Source organism: Melospiza melodia, chromosome 4 (assembly GCF_035770615.1).
Source record: "Melospiza melodia melodia isolate bMelMel2 chromosome 4, bMelMel2.pri, whole genome shotgun sequence".
NCBI classification, from domain to species: Eukaryota; Metazoa; Chordata; class Aves; order Passeriformes; family Passerellidae; genus Melospiza; species Melospiza melodia.
This window is the reverse complement of record NC_086197.1, coordinates 69,101,028-69,128,676: the sequence shown is the minus strand read 5'-3', so window position 1 is coordinate 69,128,676 and position 27,649 is coordinate 69,101,028. Positions and strand designations below refer to the sequence as shown.

The following is a 27,649-nucleotide window of genomic DNA, read 5'->3' as shown; positions in this document are numbered from 1 at the left end:
AGAAAGCTGAGCTAAAATGAGCCTAGTTCAGAAAACTATGTAAGGAACAGAAGGAAATTATACCTTAAATATAACTGATATTTCATGCTCTACAGGAGCACAGTAAATCTTGTGTACATGTTTGGCAACTTGCATTTGGCAAAGAGCTATGCCATTAAGATTATTGCTTTCTGCATCACTGTTTTTTTCATTCCTTGACAATGTCATGTGTCTGCCACTCCTATGGACACTGTTGTAATAGAAGAGCTATAGAGTGACAGTCACAGTGTAATGCTCCCTCAAGGACCACCTAACGTAGGGCCAGCATTGAGAACTGAACCTCTTGGTGACTGAGAGGTGCACTCAGGCAGTGTCTCAGAATACCTGAGTTAGATACTGTTCCACAAGTAAAACTGGTTGTGAATGTCACCTCTCCTGTGTCACTACAGTGCTTTTAAGTGTTTCCTGCTGTCTTGCTAAGTGCATCTGACTCAGATTCCAAGAAGAAGTGCCTTCAGAGTACTTTAGAGAGTCTGAACTTTATCTAGTCAAACTAAAAGCTTTGTTTGCTAGATGCGTGGCCTTCCAACTTCTTTTGGCTTTCTTCAAATGGTTTAAAAAACACAGTGGCGTTTTGGGATGGTTTTTTTGTTTGTTTTTGGTAGCATTGGTTTTTTGGAAGGTTTTTTTCCCTGTCTCAGTGGTTGTTGAAGAGTGACCCTGTAATATAAACTGCCATTTTATTATGCTACTGAGATTTATATGAGCAGCTTCTAGCCTTTCTTAGAGTCATGTTTGGCTCTTGTCTTATAGGTGCTGATTTTGGCACTGTTGAACCTTTCAGACTTTACTGTATACAGATACTGAAAAAGTATATTCATTCAGCTTGTCACAGTCATTTGTTGTTTATTTTTTAAGGTAATCTTTTTAATCAGCTTGGCTTTTCATTCAGTTGGTTGCTGTGCCTAGGATGTAATCTCTGTAACATGGAGACATATGTGCCTACAACCTTGAAAGTAAATATTATCAGGTGTCAGTTTCTACCAGATCTTGAGAAAAAGGGGCAAGAAACTTTTTTGTTGAAGTCATAGTTAACAATTAAATACTCTTTAGGAAAAACAAAGCTGATAGTTCCTATGCGCTTGTAAGGATTGGTAGCTGTAAGTCATTAAGCAAGATGTCTTATTACAGCATCAATGTAACCTTGACCAGTAAACTTGATCAGTAGGAAGGAAATATGCCATTTCATTGGTCTGCCTTCAACATAACCCATATGGATCTTGTCTCAGTTAGAAAACTGGAAAAAGAAAGTGTAAGAAAAGAGGGTTTGGGGTTTTTTTTCTTCTTACAGTGAGTATTTCAACTGCCTCTCCTTGCTGGCAGTATGGTTCTACTTCACTGTAACAACCCTCATCAGTAAAAAAATCTAGTTTAAAGAAAGCCAATAAGAGGAAATAACCATCAGTCTAAAAGTGGCTTTGCTAAAACAAATGCTTGCACAAAATTAGGTTGAATATCCTTATTGTGGTTTTTTTGGTGTGCTGTATCTAGTTTGGAAGTTCATGTATTTTTTCTTTACCATTTTATTTTTAAAATCCCATGTAATTTTTAATCAACATGAAATATTATTTATAATACATATTTATGCTCATTGCAATTATTCTGATGCAGGAAATTGCCAAAATATTTACAGTGAACACTGATGCAATCAACATTTAATGAAATGTTAGGATGCTTCTTATAGCAAGTCACACCACCTCTTAATCTGAATGTATAGAGATAAATCTGTGTTATACACTTGAGTTTTATTGCAAACTCCCTGGATTTGCAAATTGTAGGGTAGGACACAGACTGCAGTTCTTATAGTGTAAAAGCTGAATGACTGGGACATTTCTTCCGACTTTGTCCACGATAATATTTTGAGCATATGCTGTGTCTGTTCTTTGCATTCTTAGTATTTAACCACGTTATGCATTGTCATATTCAGCTCTTCTGCTGGGGCGTTCTACCATGGGAGAGTGCTGATCCATCAGAATTTTCTTTTGTTTGGTCTGCAAGATAAGATTTTGAGTTCTGTCAGTCTGCCTCAGCAGCCTTATGCCAAAGCAGTAGGAACTGTCACAGCCATCGTTTTTTATATGCTTTGTTACTATTGTCATCTTGCACTAAATGACTTTTCTTGTCTTTGAACATAATTCTGAAACTACTTAATACAGAAAAGTGACATGAGAATGATGAAAAACGTTTGGACATTTTGAAACAGGGCAGTAACTGGTTATTTTCTGCTGTTCTCAGTTGTACCTCACTGAAGTGCTTGCTTTATTCGGTCACACACGATTGTTTGGTTTTAACAATGGGATCAATAGTATTTTCTATACATTCTGTATGTTTTTAAATGCTGAAAGAGGGCTGTTAAAATTCTGCTTGCTTTCTTTTCTGATAAGGTCAAACTTGATCACAGACACTGAAGTACTGTTGCCATAAAGAAGCAACTTTATGTAAAGAGAGAATTGGCCTCAAATGTTGCTTTTGTTGTCCTAAAAACAGTGTTATTGTTAGTTAAAGATCCATCACTTTCATTTTTTTATCAGAGATTTGCTTAATTTTTAGCAAGACAAATCAGTCTTCTAAATACTGTTCAAATATTTATTCAAGAGTAATTAGCATATTTGAGTGCAGTTACTGATTTTCCTAAAATTCTGCCGCTTTCTGAGATAAATTGTAGAATTTCATGTCCTTATTGAAAAACTCAAAATTCAATCCTTCATCTACAGTATATGTCTCAAAGGAAACAAAGTTTTGTAAGTGACTTCAGAGAAATTCCTCAAAGAGCCATTCCAAAGTTAAACAGATATAGGCCTGAATTTGATAGTTGAGTTTCTTCTATCCAAACAAGGACTTAGTTTTGACACTGCACTTTCCTTCAGTCTGTACACTCTTTTTGTACGTTGTCGGCATAAATTGTTTCCATCTATACCTGATGGAGAAGACCTTGTTCCTGATTGCTCTGTATCTCCACCCCTCTGAATTTTTTTTCAATAGGTGCACTAGGCCTTCCAATGAGGGGAATGAGCAACAATACCCCTCAGTTAAATCGCAGCTTATCACAAGGCACTCAGTTACCGAGCCACGTAACGCCAACAACAGGGGTACCAACAATGTCACTTCACACGCCTCCATCTCCGAGCAGGTATTTATCAATAGCTGATATTTCTGCCATTGTGTCTTTCTGCAGAGCTCTTGTTAAATGTTCTGCATATTTTGCCTCATACTTTACAGTCTGATAAATTAAAAAAGAAGAAAAGTAGTGTCTATGGACCACTTACTTTGTTAGGGAAATAATACCATAAAAAAAGTAAGGGTTTACTGTAAGACAGTATTTTATTTTTGTACGTAAAGGACAAATTGCTGGCAAATTCTGCTTCAGAATGTAAGAGGTAGTTATTTGATTGTGCAGTTAAAACTTTGCTATGGTGTCATACACTGCATGAGAATATAAAGATAGTAGGTCTGAAGTGCTCATTAGAAAAGAGCTGTAACACCTTTTCATATGTGTAATACTTAAGTATTTATCTAAACCTGATGAAGGACTAGATTAGTATGTAATAGGTCATTTGGTATTTCTGAAGAAATCCAGAACTGCATTAATTATAGAGAGTAATCCAAATACAGTGTTTGGTCGCTAAGCACAAATTAAATTGCAACAGCTTGGAGTCCATCCTGCATTAGTAATGTAAATGAGTAGCCAAATACTGTTGTACAGATTCATCTCTGTGGATGGTTTTTCTTTTTCAGGGGGATATTGCCTATGAATCCTAGGAATATGATGAACCACTCCCAGGTTGGTCAGGGCATTGGAATTCCCAGCAGGACAAACAGCATGAGCAGTTCAGGGTTAGGCAGCCCTAACAGAAGCTCTCCAAGCATAATATGTATGCCAAAGCAGCAACCCTCTCGACAACCTTTTACTGTGAACAGGTAAGGCTCTTTAATTGGACCATCCCTGTACAGCCAGAGACATGCTGCTCTGGAAATGTAATTTTTATCAATTAGAATAAATCTTGAAACCTGTGTCATGTACTCATATCTGGGCAATAAACTTTGAAGCTCCTTGTAGTATTCTTGTAAGGTCTTTGAGGCCTTTAAGCTAAGTTCTCTTAAAAACTTAAAAAATACTTAAAAACTCTGTGTGCAGAGGACAATGATGTTGGATATTGATACATGTATACAAAGTACTGTTCAAATAGTATTCAGCTGTAAGGTAGATAATGAAATCCCTATGTGTAGGAACTTTTGAATTAAAATGCTCGTCTTTTACTCTTTTCATTGCTCACTTTCAATAAACTACAAGTTTTACAAATTGAGAAGGAAATATCTCTGAAACAATGACTGGCTCTTACTCCACACTTTATTAACCTGTGGAAGTATAGTAGTATATATGTCCAATGGCTAATTAAGGTGTTTAACAAAATTTTGAAATTACTCTTGGGGAAAAGAATTTATGGCATTTGCTTGTCAGGTGCATGAATTATGTGACTTTCAAAGAAGCATTTTCTAAATAGTTGTTTAGTTGGAGCAATGAAAGTTTTTAGGCTAGATTTTTGAATGTGAAGCTTTTGAAGGTGTTTCAAATTAGAGTTAAATGCTTCAGATTTGTAACTGTAAAAAGTTTGCATAAGTAAATTTCCACTAGGGAACCTTTTCATATTTTTATTTATGGAAACTTCCAAATTATCACCTTCTATCCTGTTTCAGGGAGAAGTGGATGTTGTGATTTTCCACAGGGCAGACATTCAGAATTTCACTCATCTGGGGGCCTACCTTTGGGCTTCTTAAAAGGAGGAAACACATTATTTGTGGAGCTGTCTGCACAACCACAGTAGTCCTACATGATACTTAGATTTTTTCAAACATTTTTGCTTGACCTTATGAACCTTTAGCTCATGTCCTTGTATGACAGAGACCATCCCTCTGTTCACAGTAATGCCATGTGTACATGCTCATGATTGCACACCATAACTGTTCAGCTTATAAATGAGTTGTGACAAACTTGGTCCTTTTCATGACCCAGCTTCCCACCTGCCTGAGTATGGATTGCAGCCTGACTTTTAACTACTGCATTTAATGCAGCTTCATTTTTATGTATGAAATTATTGAGTAATGATCATGTTAGTCATAACTTGTTTGTTGAGAGATGTCTTATTACACAATGGCTACTAAAAAACTAAGCTATTTTGAAGTCATTCCAGTTGACCTGATTGAGCAGTGCCTGATGCTGCTGCTCATTGTTTTCAGAAAATAATTAAAAACCAAGTTTAGGCTAATATGGGTTGCTTAGGCTTGAATAATTTCAATTTTTTTTCTCCCCTTAATATCTTCCACTAGAAATACAAAGTATATATATCCTTTTGTCTGACTTTCTGGATTTTTTTCACAGTATGTCTGGATTTGGGATGAACAGAAATCAGGCATTTGGAATGAATAACTCCTTATCAAGTAACATTTTTAATGGAACGGGTGAGTTTACTCTCTTTAATGTTGACCTTAAACTACGGCAGAGTTTTTTTTAAAATAAGTCTAATTAATAATATTTTGTTCTGTTGCAGTGCAACTTTCTAACAATTTTCAGATGTTCCATAGAAACCCTGCTCCAAAAGCAGTGCTAGGTAACTGGTACTGCTTTATAGCAGTGGATTTTAAAACTTTTGAAGACAAAGTGAAAGTAGTTCTGTAGTATATTTGCTGTGTCTCACCTCCCTATAGATTATACTTATTCAGTTAGAAATACAAAACAGCTCTTGAACTTGAAAAGGGTATTGGAGAAGATTTATCTATATTCTATGAAAACATTAGGCATGTAAAAGCAGTGTGAAAGCATTTTTTTTTTTTAATCTCAAACTCCTTTTGAGCAGCTGAATTGTCATGTAATCTTTTCAGTTAGTTGTTTAAGTTGTGATTTCTCTCTGGGAATTACTTCTTCATCTGAATTTAATGAACTGGAGAGGGGAAAATATCTTTGTCCGTAGATGATTTGGGTTCATGTGTGCTGTTGTTTCTGTATGTGGCTGCATATATGAAGCAACCTGAGGTGCTGGTGATGTCACAGGAGTGGAATGGTTTGGGCATTCCCTAGGACATTGTGACGTTTTTATAGAGCTGCAGCTCTGGCCTCACCTCTGTAGCATTTCCTGCTGCAAATCAAAAAGAGTTCCCATGTAACTTGCACTGCATTGGCTTTTCAGCTGCTTCAGCTTTATCTTACCTTATCTAAGGACAATAGAGCTCTTTGATGCTGCTGCTAATATGGGTTATTCTCTCAAATTTCTTCTTGATAACTCTTCAAACTTAAAACAGATTTAAAACAAATTTCAATACCTATTCTAGAACTGGAATTTTGGTAGTTTGCCTGTATTCTGCGTGTACAGACTTTAATTCAAGTGGAGTAGGCTTTACTAAATGCTACTTATCTGTCGTTTGAAAGCAAACTTAAAACATACTGATGCTCTTTAGGGTCATCTTGTAACACAAAGTCTGTAGTTATATGTAATAATTACTGAATGAGAAAAAAGATCAACTTGAAAGAAAATATGTCCTACATTTATCTTGCTCGTAATGAAGTCTCTGACAAAAATACATAAGGGAGTTAAGATTACCTGTTTTTATTGTAGATGGAAGTGAAAATGTGACAGGACTGGACCTCTCAGATTTTCCAGCACTAGCAGACAGAAACAGAAGGGAAGGAAGTGGCAATCCAACTCCATTAATAAATCCTTTAGCTGGAAGGGCACCCTATGGTAAGACCAAACTTTTGAAAGCTCTCTGAATGAAATGAAATTTGCTCGATTCACCTGTTGCTGTTCATAAGATTATAGACAGTCTTTTCAAAAATGCCAGACATGTGAGCTGCTAAGACTCATTTTTAAAAATGAATAATTGATACCTGTGATTGGAGACTCCCTTTCATAAGTACTAGAATACGTGTGTTCTAGTTTTACTGTCAGTAGGGATTGTTGGGGTTTTTGGTTTGTATAGTATGATTGCTCTGAGGCTGCTCACTCTAGAAATTTCTTAGGCAATAGGTTTTATTCAAATTACATATAGACAAGAGCTATTGATGTCTGAGTAGCAAATTGCAGGAATAGTGTTTTATTAGTAGAGGTGTTACTGTGTAAAAAGTCATAAGCTGTAAACGTACTGTAAACTTTCACTGTTTATTTGATAGTATTTGCTGCTGTACTGTTCAGTGTCACCCTTATGATGAGTATCAGATTTCAAAAAATAACCTGTAAGCATCAATTATTATCACTCAGATTCCAAGTATGTGTCATATAATTCTTGCTGTACAGGTTAAAAAAATAATAAAAGGAAAAACCTTTAGGTGGATACAAATCTTACTATTTGGGTCTTGAAAAAATTCAGGTAAGCTTAGTGTGAGGTACAAAACCTTCTTTTTGTTACTGCTTTAGTAGATTTTGTTACGCATGTTGCATCAGCTCTTGTGAAAAGTTGCTTTTATAACCATAAGTTATTTTTGTGACACTTGTCAAATTTTGAACCAAAAATAACTTAGTGTTTTCAGCTATAAAACATTAGTGTTCTTCAGAGATAGCTGCAACTTCAATTGGACAAGAGAGATACCACATTATCAAGAGAAAGTAGCTGCATGGATTTGGCATAACCAGGGCCCTCTGCATAAGATAGCTGTGAGAAAGAGTTAAACAAGTTAAACTGAATTGTTAAACATGGGGAAAAAGTGACTTCCCCACATAATGACACTCAAAACCAAGCATGAATGGAGACTTAGTACAGCTTGAGGCTTATGTATGATTTTGTCCAACATAAAATGGCTTGGATGGGAAGGAACCCTAAGGACAATCTAGTTCCAGCTCTGGAAAAAGAAGACAGTATGTGAAAAACTGATAGAAGATAGGAGGGATATCCACACAGATGCACTTCCAGCAGGGAGCTTGAATTCAGTATTAAACAGCACTGCAGCATAAAAATGTCTGTAATTGTTCTTTTGCTTACACCATTTCCCCATTTTGGTGCTAGCATAGCTATTTGCATGACTGCATGATAAACCACGAAATAAAGTTCTCCAAAGAGCTACCCTGAGCATCTGCTTAGTGCAGCAGTTGAGTATGCAGGTAGAAACAGTCAAAAAATGAAAATGTGAAATACTTTGGATGTTGTCTTCCAGCACAAAATATGGAGAGCACTTCTGGTTGCGGACAAGAAAGAGCAAGCTCAAAACAGAGCAGAGACCTACTTTCCTCATGCTTAATTATTCAGGAAAATTGTACTTCAAATAGCTTTTAGATGGAATAAGAATATCCATTAAAATTAATTCATTATCAATTTTATTCATCCAGTGGAAGACATTGTAATAACTCTGGATGAAAAGGCTGAACAGCAGAAACAAGATTAACTCAATGTTGGTTTATTTCCTTAAATAAAAAAACATTGATCTCTAATTCCAGAACACTGAAGAAAGTCATGTGTTGTCATCTATGGAACCATTTTAGTCCTATCCATCTACTAAGAATCTTCAAAAACCAGGACCTAGACTTCCTTCTGTCTTCTGTTCTTCTAGTGCAGTGTCCTTTGCAACCAAATCACTGAATTATGTCTCAGCAAAGTCTAGTCACCCTTGGATGTGTGATGTGGTGGCTTGTTTGGTTTGGTTTGAACTGGCATTAAAAACAAGTTCCTGTTCAGTTGTCAGAATCCATGTTCCTATGTGACTGGGCTGCTTTTTTAAAGTTAGGATCAGAGCGCTGAGAGTTACAGGCTAAATGTTTTCAGTTTTTATACTGAAAGTAGGAGTCACCTTCATGTCACAGGCAAGTATTTAATTGTTAACATATTCTGCTGCAAGTTAGCTGGTTGTCCTTTGAGAATACATGCTTCTGAAGAGATTATGCAAAAAAATTCTTCATGCACTTTGGGGATGGAGAAAAAATGTATTATACTTCTAAAAGCAGTACATCCTTATCAGTGGATTTACCCAAACACAGCTTTAACAATGCCTGTAAAGATGATTTGATTATTTAGATGTGCGAAACAGGTGCAGTGGATGTGCCTATGAACTTAACCCGGAGTGTGTCTCAGCTCACACTTAAATAAGAGGCTTTAGTCTAATATGTGTGGATGTTTTGAATGAATATGCTTTGTTTTGCTTTACCTGTTCCTTAAGTCATCGCTGTACAGCTTGTGCGTAATGAAAATGGACAGTAAGCAAGATCAGCAGAAGAAAGCGTTTTTACTTAGCAGTCATTTAATATTATTCTTGCTTTCATTTTGATGATAGTTGGGATGGTAACAAAACCAGCAAGTGAGCAGTCCCAGGACTTTTCAATACACAATGAAGATTTTCCAGCATTACCAGGCTCCAGCTACAAAGATCCAACATCGAGTAATGATGACAACAAATCTGTAAGCAAACCGTAAATCTTCTCTTATTTTCAGTGTTCATACTTTTTTTGGTGATTATATTTTAAAATGGTCAGTGATAATATTTGCAATAAGAGATTTTCAGTTTTTCCCTTCTAAATTAATGAGAGATTTTGTATAAGCAGCATTTAAAATGTAATTATGTAAATGGAATTTCTCAGTAAGGTTTTTGGTCCAAACAGTCGCCCTGCTTGGACACGTCAAAACTTATTTTTGAGAATTGGTAATATTTTTTAAGTTTATAATTTGTAATTTTTTTTATCAATTGTAGATCATCTTTTTGCTACTGATGCCTCTCATCAGTAGTAGTTATCTACACATTTTAAGATTTTTCTTCAAAGTTGTCCAGTCCTTTAAAGGTTAGGTGGTACAACATCTCTTTAAGGTGAAATGCTTAATGGAGATGTGGAATCAGAGGGAACAAACTCTCTTAATAGAGAGCATTGATGACTATATTGTAGACTAGTGAGGTACATTATATCTTAAGTATTGGCATAATTACTGTCCATTAGATATATAGCTGAGAGCATAAGATTATGGGGCTGTTCTTCATTGTTTACTCTGAAAACTTTGTAATAAAAAAAATGTTATTATATGCAAACAGTGAACTAGTTTCTACTTACTGATTGGTTTATTACTTCTAATTGCAAAAAATATGTTAATGACAGTGCCATAAATACTGAATAAGTAGTAGACATGACTGCAAACTCATGTAAGAACTGAAAAATGAACTGCTCAAAAAGAGAGACCTGAGGAAGTCTGGCCCCGCCCCAAGTGTTGTGGGCGGTTTTATCATGAGGAAAATGTTCTGATAGGATTAGTACTGTGTACAGTAAGGAGAGGGAGAGTAAATGTGATTAATTCTATAACTGTAGACTTGTTATAAAGACTGTGAAAGAGTTAGAAATTACACATATGGCAAATATATTTTGTCAGTAGATAGATTCCTGGAGCATAGTCTGTTTTCTTGCCAGACACAGTGTGTCTGGCATAGTGTTTATATCAGATATAATGTTTATATGTCTTTCCTCATAGCTGCAAATGTGCCAGTTGTATGTTACTTGCACCTGAAATTGGCTTGAGTATTATCTGTTACTGTGTCATGGAGTGTTATGCAGGAGCAGAACTATGGGGAATATCCATGGTGTGGTGAGCCAAGGAACCTCTGGTCACAGGCACTTGGGATAAACACTGTGCATTCCAACTCGAGTGTAAAATAATTTATTCTTGTAGACTGCAAACTTTTAGCCTATTAATAGTAGTTCTGTATGACAGGTATACTTTGGAAAATTATTCAATACAACGTAAAATTTGTCAGCAGAACTCAGGGGCTTCAGCTTGATGCCATTTATTGAAGTGACTTGATGTACTGGCTTAGAGTGCTTGACTGAAAAGATATGGGAAATAAGTATTTCCATTTTGGTTTTTTTCATCATACCAACTCTGCAAATTATCTTTAATAGAATTTGAGTACATCAGGCAAAACATCATCCAGCACAGATGGGCCCAAGTTTCCTGGAGATAAAAGTTCAACTACGCAAAACAACAACCAGCAGAAAAAAGGGATCCAGGTGTTACCTGATGGTATGTGTCATTCCAGTTTTTCTGCTTTAAAAGTTTTGACAGTCATTTAGATTACCTTGTTGATTCCTCTGCTTCTTAAAAAGAGAAAATTAATTTGTTGTTCTTTCGCAGGTCGGGTTACCAACATTCCTCAAGGGATGGTGACGGACCAGTTTGGAATGATTGGCTTGTTAACATTCATCAGGGCAGCAGAGACAGATCCAGGAATGGTACATCTTGCATTAGGAAGTGATTTAACAACACTAGGTCTCAATCTCAACTCTCCTGAGTAAGTTTCTGGGATTTAATCCTGTCTTCATGTTTGGTTTTATTATGCTGTCATTCATAGTCCGTTCACTTAGTCCGCTCAGCTGTTAAACCCGCAAGCTGGTTTGCCAAATAACATTTGAAAATGTAATGACAATAAAATAAAATTTTCATAACAAAGAGAATTGTGCTTCAGGGCAAGCTTTCAATAAACCTAGTGGTTTTGTTTATTCTCCTAACTTCTTTAGGACTTTTTTCAAGGAATTGACGGTATATTGTTTATAAATGTAATGTATACATTCATTTTCTAATAATAATATTCCTTGGGGATATTTACACTTAACTCTCAGCAGTTTGGGGATAAATTAGATTTATATAGTGTAATGATGAACAGAACACCTGCAGTGTTAGGCTGCACTGAAGATTAGTTTAAGTGAAAGTAGTTGACTTCCAGTGACTCAGTTCACCTAAATAAACTAGTTTAGTCATCTAGGTTTGCTATAGAGGCAGTGGGGAGAAAAGTAGTTAGTGACTGCACAAATGCTAGAAGGAGTGCTTTAGACTTAGGGGAGATGAATAACCAGCCAAGCCAGGGTGCCTTTATTTTTACACTAATTACTGAAGGAACTCAGATCAGTTTAGACAAAACTAGTGTCTTTCAGATGACTGCAGTTGTGAAAAAAAAATTAATTTCTGGTGCTCTTTCAGATGAAAATCTCACACCTTTTTGTTTTATCACAGATTTATATCGTGTTAGCCTTAGAGTATTATATATATTTTAAGGTCTGCACGTAATATATTAAAAAAAAACAAGACCAGACAGCGTACACACATAGTTTCCATCTTTCATAAATTTATATGGAGCTGCATGTAATCAGGGAAGCTTGATGAATGTGGACATCAAGCACAGGAAAAATGGCTCCTTATTATTCTGCTTTTCTTAGCAGCTATGCTGTAAATAACTGTATTTTTAGTATTTAATTAACCGTACATAGTGTATTTAGATTCTTGGATGGAGAGGAGGATAGAAGCTAACATTTGATGCAGACAGTTTATATACTATAAAGCTGGTTTTACTTCATGCTGCAAAAAAGCTTTGCAAGCAGCCCATGCAGACCTCAGTGTCTGGCCTGCCATCTCTCCTTATGTTAAATGTTCTTCCCTTGCTCTGTGGATTGTTGTTGGACAAACTAAAATTATGTCACATATGAAAAGGCAAATGTTTCTGCCCTGTGTGGTAGCTTGGTTGGTAAAAATACCTATGTGACATAAAAACTTAGAAACTAATGTTCTTTTAGAAACAAAATTTTAGAATTTTGTATTTAGTGCTAGTGGCTTAAATTATCCTTTCTGACTCCCGTTTTGAGGAAGAGTAAAATCTTTACTGGTTAGTTTTAAATAGCAACCTGCCAGTACAAATTTTTCCTTTCCTTTTACATCATAGGCTAATAAATCAGAATCCACCAGGGTTGTGACAACTGTTCCTAGTTAAGTTGAAACCCTGCATAATAACACTGGATACCTGAAAAAGGTTGGGACCTCTGGCACCTAACCTGAAGGAAAGATAGATTTAAAAGAAAATTTTGACCCTGTAGTTTCCAATGGCAGTTTAAATGCAACATTGCTCTGCATATTAAAAAGAAAAATAATAAATGTGACTGCTTTAGGAAAGTTTCCTTTTATCTTCTCACCCCAACTGAGGATTTGGTTGTGTGATATAGCTCTTAGGTTTGTGAAATTGATTATGGAGGGGTTTGTTGGTTGGTTGGTTGGTTTGGAGGCTAATTTTTATAAATTCATGCTTTTCTTTTTTCTTCAGAAATCTTTATCCCAAATTTGCATCCCCATGGGCATCATCACCTTGTCGACCTCAAGACATAGGTAAGAGAGAAATAACTATTAAATTCAGTATTAATATTTGCAAATTATATTCATTTACATGTCTTAATAGTTGCATCAATTCCGATTCTTTTTTAGACTTCCATGTTCCATCTGAATACTTAACTAACATTCACATTAGGGATAAGGTGAGTACGTGTGTGTGTGTGAGTGCATTTTTTGTTAATTTATTACCAGTAATTTTCTAAATTTTCTTTCAGATAGATGTTCAAAGTCAGTGCATTTTGTGCATGTCCTCAGTCTTTCTAGAAGCAGTGTTGAGTTAACAGGCTGATGTGACACACCGAGTACCCATTATATCCTACAGAAAGAGAATGGGCATGCAAAAAAATAGCTAAAAAGCACAACGTGTGTTTAAGAGTTTGCCCTTCATGTGAAGTTGAATTTTTTTGTGATAGAGTTCAAATGGCAAATTAAATTGAGATATTTCTTTTTGAGATAAGATCAGAATTGTGTTTTCATTTATCTGTTGCATTCCATATCTACATGAAAAGGGATTTTTTGAGATATATTTTCTTTCAACTGTTTGAAGGGATCATTGAAAAATAGCATAAGAAATTTTAGTAGTGTTACGTAATAGGGTGTGAAAGGAACAAATACATGCAGAAGTTGTGGTTTTGGTTTTTTTGAAATAAAATATGTAGATGGGAATATGCACTTAACAGGGAGAAAATTCTGTCTTGCTTGTTTGTTACATCTCTGGTTTTCTGTTGTAACTTTTAACTTGGAAAGGCTAACTCCAAGTGGAGAAAAATTAATTGTTTTAATAATTATTACTCCTGTTGTATTAGAATATCATTTTCAACACCCTTAGAATAGAAGGATGGAAGTTCTGGATGTATTCTTATGTTATTTAAGTGGGGTAGTGTGTTTTAAAACATTTATCTATTGTGATTTTTCATCCTCATTTTCTTCAATCTTTTGCAGCTGGCTGCAATAAAACTTGGCCGATATGGAGAAGATCTCCTGTTTTATCTCTATTACATGAATGGAGGAGATGTATTACAGCTATTAGCAGCAGTAGAGCTGTACGTTCAAACTATTTTGTCAGTCTTATATGAGTTAAGCTATTGCAGTAATGAAATGGCAGATGTTAAAAAAAACCAAAACAAAAACCAGAACACCCAACAAGTTAGACATTGAAAGCAGGAAGCTTAGTCAATCTCGAATGGTAAAACTTTTTTAAAATACCTCCTCCAACCTTGGTGTCATTTTGTACAGAGTTTTTTTACATTTGTGTAGTGGAAATCAAAAGCCCATCTCATGTATTTTGCATTATGAAGCACTGTGGAAAAAATGGCAGGTGCCAGTCATTATTGAATGTGTAACTTGCCTGTCATCAACCAAATCAGAACCAAGTAAATACTCATAAAAAGAGTTTGCTGTTAGAACCTACCAGACTTGAAGTTTCTTGTGTATTTTAGTTTGAGGTATAAGAACTGTATGGAAGAGGCATGAAACCACAGGTTTAGCCATGTCGTAGAAATTTTGTTTGGGATTTGAATGCATTGTACAGTAAAGATTGAAGCCCATAAAGTTAGTTTATTAAGTCAGTTTCAGATAACTAACACTAAGAATTATTTTTCCTTTCTGTTACAAATGAAAGATTTAACCGGGATTGGAGATACCACAAAGAAGAACGAGTATGGATCACCAGGGCACCCGGCATGGAGCCAACAATGAAAACCAATACGTACGAGAGGGGAACATATTACTTCTTTGACTGTCTTAACTGGAGGAAAGTAGCTAAGGTATCTCTTTTCCTTTGTGTAGATACTTTAAATACACTGTTGGCCATGTATTTTTACAACAACAAGAGTAAAACACAAAAATCTTCACAAAAATATCTAATATTTTCTTCTCCTGTTACATAGGTTCGTTACCTTAATTTCTGATGTCTGAGAGAAATAAGGTTGTCTAAAACACTGCCTTGCTTGTGGAAAATAAGGAGCTGTCTCTCTTATTTCCAGTTTTCTTTGAGAGGTAGAAGGACATAGGACTTCTTTTAGGAGTTTTGTTAAAATTGAAAGCTCTTCTCACAGCATAGAGTTGAGTGGAAAGCATTATTTGGCACTTTAGAAATTGCACTTGCAAACATTTTATTACTTTGTTTTAGAAAATTAAATAGGATGCTACCACACCTCACTTAGGAATTTAAAATGGATATTGGATGGGTGCAGGGAATGCTTTTTTGGTTTTTGGGTACAATCTCTCCTTAACCATACTTAGGAATTTCATGCTCTGTTGTATGAAAATCAGAGTTCTTTGAAATAAATAACTTCTTCTAAGGAGGAGGCATATTTCCATGATGCTTGTTTTCTATCCTGTAGACCAGGAGGCATTAAAGAATCAGAAAGCTATAGCTTTTTCCCTCCCCAACTGTCATAATCTGTTGGTCCCATTCTGTCCATTAGTACTGTCAATAATGTTCTATGTCAGACCATCTGTAGATACTGTATCATACTCTTCTTTTCTCTAAAAAACAACAGATCAAATCAGATTAACCTTGAAGCCTTGAACTCAATAGATGTGATTCCAGCATGTTGTAACTGTATTTTGTGGTTGCACAGGCTTAGGTATTTCATAGAACAAGAAATCTTTTCACCTGCAGCCCAATTTATGAATTGTTTGCTGAAAAGGCATTTCATTTGGAGATTAGGGAACATTGCATGAAATAGTTACATGTCTGTTGATGTGTTTATAAACACCTATTTTAAAGAGAATAAAGTTCAGTGTCCTCCTCTGTCTATACAGCCATTTGGCATCTAGACATGGACTAGATACATGATCTTTTTATTTCCTTCCCCACTCCACCCAGTAATTTTGCATAGTTTGTGCAAAGTCCCCTCAAGAATTAACATTCCAGTTGCCCTGAAGGGTACGGCAGGTTCTTTATCCAGTTGTATGTGTGACTCCTTGCTTCTGCTGACTTTTTACTGCTGCAGGAAAACCCAGGCATCTGTAACTGACAGGTTTAATGGTGAGCCCTGCTATTAAAGTTTTTCCTAAGTGCAAGGTAATTCCAAAACTTCTAAACAAAAGTGCCACGCCTCAAAAAGAAAACACAAACAGAAGGAAACCATTTGTTTCTACTTGAATTACTCATTTGCTGCATGGTATACTTCCTTGGGTTCCCCAAGATGCTGTTTGAAGCTATTTTATTATTGCCTAAGATATCAGACGGGATGTAATTACCTTTAGAAAGGATAGATTTCTTTTCTGGAATCAAATGAACGTGTTCTGTTTATTTACAAGCAACAAGCCTCGTGTAGTTTCACATGTCAGTGGAATTGCGGTTTTAGTTTGTGTGGACACACAGCATTTCTTTTTACTAGGAGCAAAAGGATAATACTCATTGTATAAGGATAATAATAACCTCTTCAGTGTCTCCTTTTTCTGCCTGTGGTAAATGTATGCAGCTGCTATTTGATGCTTAGCATTACTCTAGGACAGTATTGTCTCTGTTTGGAATCTTGAGTGCTATTCTGAAACTCAGGATTCAGTGCTTGGGTGATGTACACTCCATCCTCCTGCTGGGCATTCCTGAGATATGGAGAGACAGGAGCACTACTGTTCTCTGAATGGTTTTTCACAAGGTCTACATAGATTCTCTTTTTATTTGCATGCTGAAAGTAATTCCCCAGCATTAAGAACCAATTGATAGCTAGTAAGAAGAGAGATAGTATTTTCTAAAGTTTTGTACTTGTAGTGGTATTGCAACATTGAATGTGATTATTTTATTTATTCTCCCCCAATGTCCATAAGAAGCAATAATATCTTTTCTTCTAGGCTTGTGTATTCCATAATGTAAAAAACTGAACTGGAATATTATTTTGAAATTTCTATTTAACTTTGAGCAGGCAAATTGAGCATTGGTCACAGGAAGCTAGAGAATGATTTTGGGGAAAACTGAGATTTTTGTTGCATGGAAAATGAGTTGCATACTAGAATTAATTCTGTGACATTTTCACCTTTGATAAATAAATAAGAACTTAGGTACATGTTGTGTGATCTTAGCATTCCATGGTAATGTTACCTGTGGCATTAATTTCTGTAGTGCACATTTCCTCTGAGGAAGACTAATACAGACTCACCCTAACAAGATCAGCAATATTTGGTAACACTGTGTTGCTTTGGATGCAAAGAAAAGTACAGCAAAGTAGTTTTTTTTCTAACAAATGCGGAAGTAATTCATAAATATTTCAGGAAATTAGACTTATAAGGAGCTGGAAAAGAAAGAATTCTGATAAATTGCAATCTCTTATTGTAGCTGTTACATTATTAGTGGATGCTGGGAATATCAGTTCCTTAGAAGGCCACAATAATAATCACTGCTGAACAGTTTCACTAGTCCTTTATTGAAGCTGGTGTACAGGAATACTTGCTCATAAATTATTGTCTCGTGTGCATATTCAATTCTTTTTCAAAGTGCTTTATAAATTTGGTTCTTGTTCTAGTGTAGATGCTCAAATATAGGGCAGCACATACCCTAATGTGCTGTGAGTGTATTTTGTATTATGAGCTTATGTATTTATTGTCCCTATTTTAAATTACACTGCAGTGTGAAATATTGCTGCACTGAAATACAGCAGTTTACTTTAGGTAGCACAACTAAATCTTAAAAACATAAACCAGTTGTGATTTAGTAGATTTAGTGTTCTGGATTGGTTATAACAAAAGCAAAGAAGGCTGAATAACTTCTTTCAAGAAAAATCAAGCAATATTTTTATCTTTTTTATTAAACTGTAGGCTCTACTTTTATATTCTTAATGGGTAATAGAAGCAAAGTAGCAGAATAATGAGAATTCCTGAACTACTAGGAAATAAAATTAATTCTGATTTGATACATGGTAGTAAAAAGTGAAAAAATGTGAATGATAAACTTCAGATTCACCTTAAATGCAAAATAAAAAGCAGAAAAATTCTGATTACACATGTTTGTTATATGGTTTTTCATTCTAGGGCATGTGGAAAGTATGCTGAGGTTAAAGACACTGATTTTTTATTTGGCTGAGGTTTTGGCTATAGTTTGCTGCTGTTGAGGAGACATGAGAGAGGAGGGGAAGTAGCTCTGACACCCAAAGTGCTTTCTACGATTGCACACTTACTGAAATCCTGACTTAAGTTGTCTGAAGTAAGCAGCTTGAATTTTCTTCTTACTTTTCAGTAAGGAGAATTAATTTAGAGTACAAGATTATAAAACCTTTTTACATTGATGATGTAGTTCTAAAACATGGAATTCTTCATGGGAGAGGAAATTAAATTTTTAAGTGTTTATTTGCCTGTCAGGGTTGTTGTCTAGACTAAATGATTCCCTATCCTGTCAAGATCAGTATTAATTGAAATAATAATTTCTGTTATAATTACTAGAAAGTTAAATTTATTATTCCAGTAAAGATATGGCATAGTATTTTAGTTCAGCCCCTAAAGTGGGTCTTTGCCTCCATCTTTAAGTCAGTATAAATGCTACTTTTAAGTCCCATTGGGAATTTTTAAGCTAGCCATGGGATTTCTACTCTGCTCTCACGGACTTACACAATCCAGAATATTTTGTCCTCATGCCTATTCTGCTGACTTTTTTTGTTTAGTTTTGCTCTATAATTGCTATGGATCATCCTAAGCAATCCTCTCCTACTTTAAGTATCCTTGCCTGTTACTGTTTGTACATGTACAGTGATATAACTTTGCTATCAAATAAGTTCTCAGGATGGCATGGGAGGTGATTATTTTCTTTGCATAGAACAATTTATTTAGTGTCACACATGCTGTAAGCTTTCACACACATTCAGTACTCATTATTTCTGGTTAATAACGGGTATTTAAGTTTTAATTCTTACCTCCATGTGGAAAAGAAAGCAATTTAGCATATTTATCAATGGATAAGTGGGATTTTTTACGTTTTTTTATCTCTGTTTATGTTAAATAATACCACTGCTGCTGTTGACATCCTAAACTACAGTGGCAAAAGCAAAAACATAAAGTATACCTGTAAGTATTTTCCCCTATGTAATAAACAATTGGCTTTTAGTTTCCAGAAATACTGGTCAGTGAATTCCTTTTTAGGTATTGTCAGGCAGAACTTCAGGTGTCCTACGTGCTACTGAATATTGAATTTGAGCTTTACTGACACTGGGATGCAAATCAAGGCTGTTTTAAGCCTGTTTATTTTAACAGTCAATGACAGTTTGAAATATGAACTCACATACTTGTAGAGAAAATTTAGTAAGGAAACATACTCCTTCTGAAGGAGGGACTTCCAGTGTGTGGGACACAAAGGATTGCTCAGCCCCCTGAGCTTTTTTACAGACACCTTGTTAGCAGCTCCCACTGCCAGCAGAGGCTCACAACAACCTTAACTTTGGAAAACCATTTTTTAGGATACTGATACTCTCTGGTTTCTGATACTTACTGTATCTTACTGGTTTAATTAGCAATTTGCCAAGGGTCATTTTGAAGGCATTTCAGAGCTTGTGGAAGCTCAGTTAACTGATTGAAGCTGACCATAGATGGATAGTATCTACTGGCCCTTCCATGCTTATGTGAAAGAAAGAAACTTTGACAGCCATGGAAGGCAGAGAAAGCTTGAGTGGTATCTTTTCTATTATAAAATGACTACAGAATTACTGGAGATCATTGAATCATAGAATGATTAGGTTGGAAAAACATTAACGACCATCTAGTTAAACCCCTGTACCATGGACAAGAACACCTTCCACTAGACCAGGTTGCTCAAAGCCCCATCCAACCTGGTCTTAAACACTTCCAGGGATGGGGTAGCCACAGCTTCTCTGGGTAGTCTGTTCCAGTGCCTTGCCACCCTCATAGTGAAGAATTTATTTGTAGTACTCAGTCTAAATGCTGCCCTTCTTCAGCTTAAAACCGCTTCCCTTTGTCCTATGCCCTTGCAAAAAGTCCCTCTCCACCCTTCCTGTAGGCCCCCTGAGATCCACTCAACCTAATCCAGCCTTTGACACCAAAGTACACATATGGACTTGTACCCCTTGATCTTGCTTCTTACCCAGTCTCTTCAGTCTCAGCATTGTGTATCTGCCCAAAAAGAGAGCATACACCAACTGGCATGCAGTTTTTATTAGGAATGCCAGAAGCAATTCACTTGTGTATATATGACCTAAAAAAGCCCAAACAAACAAGCACAACACCTAAATAAATAAAGAACCCCCAAAAACCAACCAACCAACCAAAACCCAACAACAAAAAATCTTTGGCTGGAGTAGAGAGCTGGGAACTGGAAATGAAGCAGATGTGCAGCATTTCAGTACAGATGGCTGTAACTTCACATAGGTTTTGCTCGGGTTTTCCAGTTTTAGGGATAGCATTCTCAGGGGAGTGCACAATGCTTCGCATTTTCCTCTACTTTGTTTCTTTGCCATGCTGAATGTTCTTTTTATGCTAAATGGACCTTGTTTTGCCTTGAAAGAAGAGAGTTGCAAGAGTTGGATTTCCTAGATTTTATTTCTGTTCTTGCATTAATTTAGTGCAGATTTACATGTACTGAAGTATTATACTATTTAATCACTTTAGAGAGTGTTCTAAAATAATCTCTTCATTGCTCATGCGTTTTCACCTCTGTGTGAAAATTGTGGGCTAAGTTTGCTTTGCAGATACAGGTGGTGTTCTGCTGAGGTTCTCCACCAAGTTAGATAAAATAATTTACTGTGCATGTCCAAAGTTGTTGTTGTTGAATTACCAAGAAGTACCCCTAAGAAACAGTTCTGAAACTTGCTTACACTGTTTCTTGAATGTAGATTAAATGGAACGAGACACAATTAAACTGCTTAAAGGGTCTGAAGAATATAAAATTTCAGGTTTGGTGGGTCTAGGGTGTAAATATGAGTATGAAATATGGAGGAATATTTCTATGAATTTTGGCTTAAGTGGGTCTCAGTACTTTTTACCTGCACATTTTCACAGAATCATTTATGTTAGAAGAGACCTCTGAGATCAAATCCAGCCTTTGATTGATCACCACCATGTGAAACAGACCTTAGCACTAAATCCAGTTGTTTCTGGAACACCTCCCTCATGTCCATCCTGAACCTCCCCTGGTGCTTCATGAAGCTATTTGGTCTGGTAGTATGACACAAAAATATTCCCAAACTTTAGTTCATCCAGAATAAGCCTCTGTACTCTGTCTCTTTGAAAGACAGCTTTTGTTTATAATTCAGCTCATGCTGTGACTGTGTATTTGTGTTTTGTTTATGTGCATATATAAAATTGTTTGAGATTATACCAGGGGTTCTGAGAGTCATGTAGCATTCAAAAGAATAAGAGAAGTCTGCATGTTGTGGGTGTAAAGGCTTAGGATTGTTGATATATATAGTTTTTTCTTCTTAAAATATGGAATTCAAGGTAGCAAAGTCATGTGGTTTTGCCTTAGGATAGGCTAGTACTTGATCCCCTCTGTATTTGTGCTTTTCAAGTATGGCTGGTAGACTAGATGTTCACAGGTAAATGATACATTGTTTTATTTGTGTTTGTCTTTTTTTTTTCTTTTTTTTAATTATAGGAGTTCCACCTGGAATATGACAAATTAGAAGAAAGGCCTCATCTGCCATCAACCTTCAACTACAACCCTGCTCAGCAAGCCTTCTAAAGACTTCCCTTTTCTTGGGGTATGGCTGTCTCAGCACAATACTCAACATAACTGCAGAACTGATGTGGCTCAGGCATCCTGGTTTTAATTCCTTGAGGATCTGGCAATTGGCTCATGCGAAGGGTCACCATTTGAGGTCCTGCCTTACTAATTATGTGCTGCCCAACAACTAAATTTGTAATTGTTTTTCTTTAGTTTGAGCAGGGTCTGAATTTTTGTTTTTGTTTCCTTTTTTGCCAGCAGACAAGCTTGGGTCTGTAAAGACAAGCGAGTACACTGACAAAAGTTTACCACTTAGTTTTCCAAAATGTAAAAACAAAAAAAAAGAAAAAAGACAAAAAATTAGACAACAAAATTTGCATTGTTCATTGTAGCACTATTGGTAATAAAAAATGTTTGTGCATTTTTATGTGAAGATCCTTCTCGTATTTCATTTGGAAAGATGAGCAAGGTTTGCTTCCTTCATTTTACTTCCCCTTCTGTCTTTGAAAGGCAGTTTTCGCCAAGCTTAATGCAAGAATATCTGACTGTTTAGAAGAAAGATATTGCCACAGTCTCTGGTTAGTTTCCAGGGTTGTGTATTACTGAGCTTCATCTTTCCAGAATGAGCAAAACACTGTCCAGTCTTTGTTACGATTTTGTAATAAATGTGTACATTTTTTTTAAATTTTTGGACATCACATGAATAAAGGTATGTATGTACGAATGTGTATATATTATATATATGACATCTATTTTGGAAAATGTTTGCCCTGCTGTACCTCATTTTTAGGAGGTGTGCATGGATGCAATATATGAAAACGGGACATTCTGGAACTGCTGGTCAGGGGACTACTTTGTCGCCCTGTGCACTAAAGGGCCAGATTTTCAGCAGCCAAGGACATCCATACCCAAGTGAATGTGATGGGACTTAAAGAAGTGAACTGAGACAATTCACTCTGGCTGTTTGAACAGCAGCGTTTCATAGGAAGAGAAAAAAAAAGATCAATCTTGTATTTTCTGACCACATAAAGGCTTCTTCTCTTTGTAATAAAGTAGAAAAGCTCTCCTCACTGCAGTGTTGACTTTGATTTGAGATTGTGAAATTATTTCTTCAACAATGAAAAATGGAAAAAAAATTGAAGTATTAAAACTATCGAGCTGTACAGTGGTTAAGACACTTGAAGAGTCTTTTTGCTGCTGACAAGTAAATTTATGAGAATTTCATATTCTTTTCCACAGTAAAGTTTCCACGGCTAAGGGCTTTGGTTAACCTTGGTTTCAGATCCCCTCTTTATAATAGCAAATAATTTTTAGAAAGGTGGGTGGGTACCATGTCAAATAATAGGAAGATGCTTCAAGAATTCATCACTTGGGAGAAGCTTGGGTTAGAGCTGATCACAGCTTATTTCCATATTGGTGTTTTCCCACTTAAAACAGAAATACATTTCATTTGGTGATTGCTATTACTTGAACTTCCAGATGCAAATAAACATGAACATAGACTGTTTCTGAAAACTGTAACTGTTCTGAGCGGAGAAAGAAAAACCTGAAGTGTTGGGATGATTTTCTTTTTCTAGATATGATTGCCACTTCTCATTGAGTTGCCTCTGGTGATCTGGTGATGCAGATCATTGAAAAATACATGAAATTACCAAAGCAAGACATGTTAGTGAATCCTGGAATTTTTTTTTTCCATTTTAACCTATTTTTCTATGTAGTGCAAAAGCAGCTTGTTTGCATGTATTTGAATTATGCTTGGAAATTGGACCATTAGTGACCTTGCTGTGGTTCTGTATCAGGTGTATGGCGAATCTTAAATTCTGAATTTTTTAATATCTATTTTAAGATGGTAAACATAAAAATATTATTCTGTTGATTATATTTTTTTCTATTATTAAAGCAAAGTTTTCCCAGCTTGAAAGAAGAGAATGGTTATAATCCATATAGTTAACACAGCTGAAAAAGATTGTGGCTTGTTCTGTTTCTCAAACCAGAGCAGATTCAAACATATATTTGATTATCCCAATATAAATGTATAAATTTTCAGAATGATAATTTTCCAAAAGCATATTGTTCCCGCTACAATTAATGTTACATTTTTTTACTGTCAGGTTCATTATGACCTGAGTTTTTAGGTTGTTTTTTTTGTTGGGTTTTTTGGGATTTTTTTTTTTGCTAAGGATTCCTGAAGTGATATTTCCTTCTTCAAATTGAATGTCATTATTTGTCATGTTTATGGAAATTAACAACATATGGTAGAGGGAGTAAGATCAACTGCATTAAAATACTAAGTACCTATGACACTTCTAAAAACAGTTAAGCTGAAATTGGGAACCTAAGTTCTCCCAAAAAATACTTGATGTTACAGTTGTTTTCAACTGCCCAGTGTTTCAGAAATCTGAAATGCCTGAGTTTTGGGAAACTTCTCACCGGTGAGCACAGAACTGGTAGCTTTGCTACTTCCAGGTGGGAGAACAGTATGGCTCTTGTTTATCAGTTAAATAAGTATGTATGGAGACTTTAAAATCTGTGACTTAATTTCATATTACACTGGGTTGAAGCAAGAGAAACAGATATAAAGAGAAAACAAGGTGTAAGGTTGAAGCGATTTCTTAACTGATACCATATTAATTTTAAAAACTGAAAAAAAGAACATACTGCTTTTTTTACTGAAAGGAAGAACACCTCAGCCCTCATGTACATACTCATGTGGCAAATGGGTGACTGAATTGCCCTGCAGATTTTCAGACTGACAATTAAGGTCTGAGGCTTATTTAATATGTTTTTACATTACACTAACACTATAAATAGGAATATACTAGAAGCCTGTTTTTAAATTTGAGGTGGGTGTTTTTCCCCATAACTAGTTTTGTGCAACAATGTGCAAGGTAAGTTCTGGGTAGAAAACCCAGTGTTCTTGGAAAAAAGTAGAAATATTCCTATTTCTGGCCTGTCCAACCTGCTCTCATAGTCCTTGTTGCATATTGTTTAGAAATCTTCATTGAATAGTTAGCTCCACTTTCTCTGCAAATCCACTACCTTCAACTTCCAAGGTTTAACAGCAGTTTCACTGATTTGATTACACCCACTATTGCAGAAGATACTTCGTATTTCAACAGTTGTTACTCAAACCACCCTGCTTGTGGAAAAATCAAGGGTACCGGAGTGTCCTGAAGGAAAGGGATAAGGATGCTTCACTGAGCTGTGTAGAAATAAACAAAAACCACCCTGCACTCCATCTCCTCCACCTTAGTGGTCTGGTGCCACAAATACATGAGCACCTGAGAACCTTCATGGGCTTGATTAATCTAATTGAAGACCCAAGTAACCCAGGGAAGCCTGCAGGTACTCACATGGGTAAAAATATTTTTCACATGACTGTGACCTTCAGTGAAGTGTCAGCTGCACCTGTGTCGGGATTCACAGCTGAGCACACCACTCCCTCCTGGCTGTGTAGCATTTCTGCAGTGCAAGGATGTATGATTATATCACTTGGCTGCATGGCAGGCCTGAAATCTTCTCTGACCCCCAGCCAGTACTTCTTGTACTGGTCTGATTCCGTTTTACAGTTTCCATGAAAAAAGGGAGAATGTACCCAAATAAGAATTTGTGTGTTGTAGTCAGATGCAAGATTTTTGCAGTCTTGACAGACTGTTTCTGTTGACCATGAAGAGGCCAGACAGAGTCTTTGGCATGACCTAGGCAGCACTGGGAAAGAGAGGTCTGTGGGGTCATCATCTTGGTCCTGAGTGGCTCCTCAATGGCCATGGCCATGGAAGAAGGCTGTCCATCTTCTAAATAATACTGTTTCAAGTTACTAGTTACTTGAAAGCAACTTCCCCCCACCCAATTCCTTGTAACTTCCAATTGAAAATCCTTCCATGGCTGGACGTTGAATGAAACAAAAAGGAAAAACTGGTTGCTATCTGTCGCACTCAAGAAAAGCCTCTAAATGCACAGCTGCCATCCTAAGCATGGGATAGCTAGACAGTGCTTTTGGTTTGAGGTCCTAAATATAACAATTACTTTTCAAGCCAAATTTCACTGTGCTTGGTTTTCAAGTACCCTTTGATTGTGTCCCTCAAAATTTGCCACTGGCCAAAATTATTGATAGTAGAAGTTGAATTCTGATAGTGCAGAGTGGACTAAGAAGTTAGTCTGGATTGACGGCTGATGCTTTTATTTTCATATATAGTATGTGAATTAATTTTTTTTTTCTCTGTGACAAGCATGTATGCTCTCGTTTCCATAAATCTGAAAGCTTCCAGTACATTAAAAAGACCTGAGGAAATGCAGCTGGATAACCTACTTTGAAATTTTGGCTTTAATATTTTCAGTACCTTTACTCCTTAAGACCACTTTAGTGTTAGAGGTGAACTTTATATTTTTGAAAGTAATGTTAAAGCACATTGAACAATGGCCATGACTGTTCCTGATTCAGTTCACTTCTGGATTAGCAGATGTGAACCAAGTTTGTGTGTTTTTTTTCTAGGCTTCAGTTTCTCATTTGTATTTCATATTGTCTTCTTGGTACTAATGAGCTAATATATGTGGGTATATGTCAAGTATTTTCCTGATGAAACTACCAAACTAATTTTCTGTAAAATCACCTTTTGAACTCCCTGTGGTTTAGCAGACAATCCAGTGAAGTAGCCAGTTGTCATGACTGGGGCGTCCTGCATCAGCTGTAAACAGTCCTGATGAGGAGCCAAAGGAAGGCAGTGTCCCAGAGCTGCTCTGGTGCAGGCATTGATGAACCTCTGTGGAGACCCTTCCGTGCTCTGTAAACTCATTCTTGACTAAAGGGTGCCTTTGGTGGTTCCAGAGATCTCTCTTCCCTTGGAAGGCCAGTTGACTTTCTGGTGCACATCACAGTATTGGTTTTATAAAGGCACTCTGTTGTTTTATATGAACATTTGCCTTTGGGAAAGGCAGTTCACTTCCCAGGAGAGGCAGCATCCCACAGAACAGCTTGTGGGCTTGTGCAAGGGAACGGGAAAGGGGCGCTGTGAGCCCGGTCCCCATGAGCTGCCCTGTGCCTGCCCAGCCTGCAGCTGCCCCACCAAGGCACAGGTGTTCTCAGCACTGCCCGTACCCACTGCAGGTGGCTCAGCTGCAGCTGGCCACAGCTAAGGCTGTCCCTTGGCTGTGGGGCAAGGAGGGGCCCAAAAGAGCAGGATCTGTTCTCCTGCTGTTGAGATTTCATACGGACACTGGATTTTGTATGCTGGCTTTCTCAGCCCTGGTGGCTCCTGGTGCAGCCAGGGTCCTGGAGCCAGCATCCCCACTCCTGCCCTCAGCAGGTGTCAGCAGAGCTAAAATCTTCACAACAGGCCCCCTTCACTCTGCTACAATGATCAGGCATTGATGATCATTTTTCTCTTCCAATTGATCCAAATAGACTTTGAGTCTTGACTGAGTCATTTGTGCAGAAAAGTTCAAAATCTATGAGATCACCTGGTGAATGCTAAGGCCATTCCCAGTTAAAATACAGCTTCAGCCTCTCCCCAGCTGTGGAGGGTGTAGGGATTGGATGCACACAGGAGGACTCTGTCACCCGGTGAGCTGTTGCCTTAATTTCCGCCTGACAGCGCCTGATGTACAAGGGACTGCAGGGAGTTGGACCGAGTGTGGAAGGCCAGCTGTTCAGGAGGTAAGACAGAAAGAAGCTGCAGCTCACTTACACTGGGAAAGCAGAGCTGGAGCTTCTCTGGAGGTGGTAAGTGACCAATCAACCTGATTATAATGTTATTTTTTATATTATGAAAACTCTATGCAGCAAGCCTCTACCATTAGAGACTGCTGTTACCATAAGTGCTGGCAGCAAAACCTGATGATGGGTATGAATGAACAGAGCTAAGGACTAAGCAAGAGGAGTTGAGTTTCTAGTAT

The 27,649-nt window shown here is 36.7% G+C and overlaps 1 protein-coding gene across 1 annotated transcript in view; it reads left to right on the top strand.

Moving 5' to 3' along the window:
- CNOT2 (CCR4-NOT transcription complex subunit 2) overlaps positions 1-22,827 on the top strand; it is an 83,989-nt gene extending 61,162 nt beyond the window's left edge. Inside the window, exons 4-15 of the mRNA XM_063155060.1 lie at positions 3,022-3,169; positions 3,775-3,957; positions 5,417-5,496; positions 6,648-6,773; positions 9,290-9,414; positions 10,896-11,016; positions 11,128-11,284; positions 13,082-13,143; positions 13,240-13,289; positions 14,089-14,189; positions 14,768-14,912; positions 21,689-22,827. Of these exons, the coding sequence (XP_063011130.1) occupies positions 3,022-3,169; positions 3,775-3,957; positions 5,417-5,496; positions 6,648-6,773; positions 9,290-9,414; positions 10,896-11,016; positions 11,128-11,284; positions 13,082-13,143; positions 13,240-13,289; positions 14,089-14,189; positions 14,768-14,912; positions 21,689-21,775 (1,385 nt within the window). The 3' untranslated portion in view covers positions 21,776-22,827. The remainder of the gene's footprint in view (positions 1-3,021; positions 3,170-3,774; positions 3,958-5,416; positions 5,497-6,647; positions 6,774-9,289; positions 9,415-10,895; positions 11,017-11,127; positions 11,285-13,081; positions 13,144-13,239; positions 13,290-14,088; positions 14,190-14,767; positions 14,913-21,688) is intronic.
- The last annotated feature ends 4,822 nt before the right edge of the window (positions 22,828-27,649 follow it).